General features: G+C 33.3%; 1 protein-coding gene across 1 annotated transcript in view; it reads right to left on the minus strand.

Annotated features, from left to right (window-relative positions):
* Positions 1 to 3,719, minus strand: part of LOC108513243 (spermidine/spermine N1-acetyl transferase like 1) — a gene marked incomplete at its 5' end in the record, with an annotated part of 14,453 nt that overhangs the window by 6,427 nt on the left and 4,307 nt on the right. Inside the window, one exon of the mRNA XM_017848943.1 lies at positions 3,199 to 3,250. Coding sequence (XP_017704432.1) covers positions 3,199 to 3,250 — 52 coding nt within the window. The remainder of the gene's footprint in view (positions 1 to 3,198; positions 3,251 to 3,719) is intronic.

The following is a 3,719-nucleotide window of genomic DNA, read 5'->3' on the forward strand; positions in this document are numbered from 1 at the left end:
AAAAAAAAAAACAAAAAATAAATTAGGAAAGTAGTACCACTTACAATAACCCCTAAAAGAATTAAATACCTAGGAATAAATCTAATCAAGGAGGTTAAAAACTTGTATACTGAAAGCTATAAAACATTGCTGAAAGAAACTGGAAAAGATCCACAGGAATTAAAAAAAAACCTATATATGCATAGGAAGACAACATTGGTAGGATGCCAATACTATTCAAAATGATCAACATATTTAATGCAGTCCCTATTAAAATTCTGACAGCCTTTTTCACAGAAACAGAAAAGCTGATCCTCAAATTTATATGGAATTCCAGGGGGCCCCGAAGAGTCAAAACAATCTTGAAAACAAAAAATAATATTGGAAGACTCACACTTCCTGACTTTGAAACTTATTCCAAAGCTACAGCAATTAATACTGTAGTGTAGTGACAAAAGGACAGACATATAGACCAGTGGAACAGAATAGAGACCTCAGAAACAAACCCTCACATATCTAATCCATTGATTTTTGACAAGGGTGCTATGACCATTCATGGGGAAAAGGACTGTCTTTTCAACAAACAGTACTAGAGAAACTGAGTATCTATATGCAAAATAATCAAGTTGGACCCTTAACTTCACAGCATGTACAAAATGTAACTCAAAATAGATCAAATACCTCAACATAAGTGCTCAATCTGTAAAACTCTTAGAGGAAACATGGAAAATCTTCAAGACATTGGATTTGGCAATGATTTCTTGGATATAACACCAAAAGCACAAATGACAAATGAATAAATTGGACTTTATCAAAAACAAAATACTTTGTATGTGAAAGGACAATATCAAGAACAAAACGGCAACCCATGGAATGGGAGAAAGTATTTGGAAATAACATCTGGTAAGGGATTAATATCCAGACTATATAAAGGATTCCTACAATTCAACAACAACAAAAAACCAACTCAATTCCAAAATGTGGAAAGATCATAAATAGACACTTCTCGAAGAAGATATACAAATGTTCAATAAGCACATGAAAAGGTGTTCAGCATCACTAATCATTAGTGCAATGCACATCAAAACACAATGAGATAGCACTTCATACAGACTAGGATGGGTATTACAAAAAAACAAAAATAAGTGTTGATGAGGATGTGGAGAAATTAGAACTCTTGTGCTTTGCTAATGAGAATGTAAAATGATGCAGCTGTTGTGGAAAACAGTATGGAGACTTCTCAAAAAAAAAAAAAAGAAAAAAATTATCATATGATCCAGCAATCCACTTCTAGGTATGTGCCAAAATAATGAAAGCAGCAACACAGACAACTATTTGTACACCAATGTTTCACAGCAGCATTATTCACAATAGCCAAAATTTGGAAACAGCCAAAATGTATAAAAGGATAAACAAAGTTATGTATATATAATCACATTTTATATATACACAATGGAATGTTATTCAGCTTTGAAAAGGAAAGAAATTCAGATACAAGCTACCACTTGGATGAAACTTGAAACATTATGCTAAGTGAAATAAGGCAGACACACAAGGACAAATATTATATGTTTCCAGTCATATGAGGTACCTAGAATAGGCAAATTGGTAGAGATGGAAAGTAGAATAGTAGTTATGAGAGCCTAGGGGGAGGGAGGTCGGCAATGGGGAGTTATTGTTTAATGATTACAGAGTTTCAGTTGGGTGATGGAAAGGTCTGGAGATGGATAGTGGTGCTGGTTGCACAACAATGGAACAATGGATGTATTGAATGTCACTGAATTATACAGTTACAAATCGTTAAAATGATATGTGAATTTAATCACATTTTTTAAAAGTTTGCAACAATAGGTAAGAGTAAACAAAAATCAAATCTCTCACTGGCCTCTATACAAGTACATAAGGGCATTTTAAGATTAAAAACAGGACTGAGGACATTATGAAATTACTGCAATTTAAATATATACTGAAATCCTAAGGCAGGATGCTGGAGTATACAAAGTATTTTGTTGTTTGTTAGTTATGACTGTTACATATTACCCTAAGCAGTATTTTTCTAACTACAACGAAAGAGTGTAGGGACATTATCTCAACATAGTACAGATTGAGTATTCCTTATCCAAAATTCTTGAGACCAGAAGTGTTTTGAATGTCTGATATGTTTTGATTTTAAAATATGTCATTATATACTCAACAGTTGAGCATCCCTAATCTGAAATCTGAAATGCTCCAATGAACACTTCCTTTGAGTGTAATGCCAGTGCTCAAAAAGTTTCTGATTTTGGAGCATTTCAGATTTCAGATTCTCAGGTTAGGGATGCTCAATTTGTTATGCTGCTTCAGTTTGAGTACTGCTTTCATAGAGTGTACATTACTTTCAACTTTGTATTTCTTACTATTTCTTTTAAGCCAACAAAATTACCATTTAGTTAACATTCTAGTGGTGTTAACTGTCAAGTATAAGAACATAAGTATCATCATATAAGACGACTGATCCATGATCTATGCGGTTCAGGGTTCTATTTCTGACCGAGGCACTAAGACTCGTTTGTTAGGGCATGGCACAAAAGACTCCACAAACATCCCAGAACTTCCTTCTGAATCTGTCACCCAGTATTATAGTGAAACCATTTATCTCCTTGGTAGAATGTTCTCAGTTTATTACATGCATTCTGAAGTATTCAACTTCAGGGAGTTATCCTTCATCAGTTCTTCTAGATTTTGATAACTGTCTTCACCTAGTCTTTGCCATTTTTAATTTTATATACATTAATAATCTTTTCATCTTCATATTTACTCCCTAAAATGTTCTAATCCTTCACAAATCACTGGCCTATCCTATTAATCTTGCTATCGACATGTAGTAAATACATTGAAAATATTTTAAATCATTTTGCTTTTATAGATTTCATTGTATCAAGCTACTACCAACATACTGGGTGTTAAATTATACTTTTTGACCAGTAACGCTCCTCATTTTACATTCTGAAAACCAGCTGGTCTATTGCAGCTGTAAAGGTGTAAGAGCTCTTAAGTATCAATTTTGTACTAAAAATAAGGAAAATAAAATAGTGGAGCTCTGACAAAGCTATCAAATGTATGTCCTGTACATGCTAGTAATGGTGTCATCTTTGTGTACCAAGAACAATAGCTTCCACATATCTAAGTAGTACTGTGTGTTTCTTTTTCTTGCTCTGAAAATACCACAAAGTATCTTACCAGCTGCGGTTAACTCCATTGCATCTAGCATGCTTTCACAGGCAGCCAATTCCTGTCAAAGTAGATAAAACCTTCAGTTTATGATTTAGCAATAAATTATTAAGATGATAATCATCATAAAATTTGTATTAAACATTTATTGACATGTGATGTCCTGGGCAGTGTTAAAAGTTAGTCAGACTTAATCCTAGTCATCTAGAAACAAAATCTAAAACAGTAATGCAACAAAAGGATGTATAAATATTATTAGAGAGAGAGATTAACTATGTTGAGACCTCACACATATGAATGTCAATTATCCAGATTAGTAACCTTGAATGCAGCCAGAAACTGGGAAGTAAAGCAAAAAATGTTACTGAGCATTCAAGGCAGCTGTCATAAAGTTTATGTATTATGAAGCTCATAGGCTTTACAGAGAAGTCTCTCAGGTGTTTGCCTGTGAGATGTTTTTGCCAGTTTAACTTGAGGCTTTTTTATTGTGGCTTTTTACTATGTCTTGTCTTTTTTTTTTTTTTTTTTTT

Source organism: Rhinopithecus bieti, unplaced genomic scaffold (genome assembly GCF_001698545.2).
Source record: "Rhinopithecus bieti isolate Rb0 unplaced genomic scaffold, ASM169854v2 scaffold_32311, whole genome shotgun sequence".
NCBI classification, from domain to species: Eukaryota; Metazoa; Chordata; class Mammalia; order Primates; family Cercopithecidae; genus Rhinopithecus; species Rhinopithecus bieti.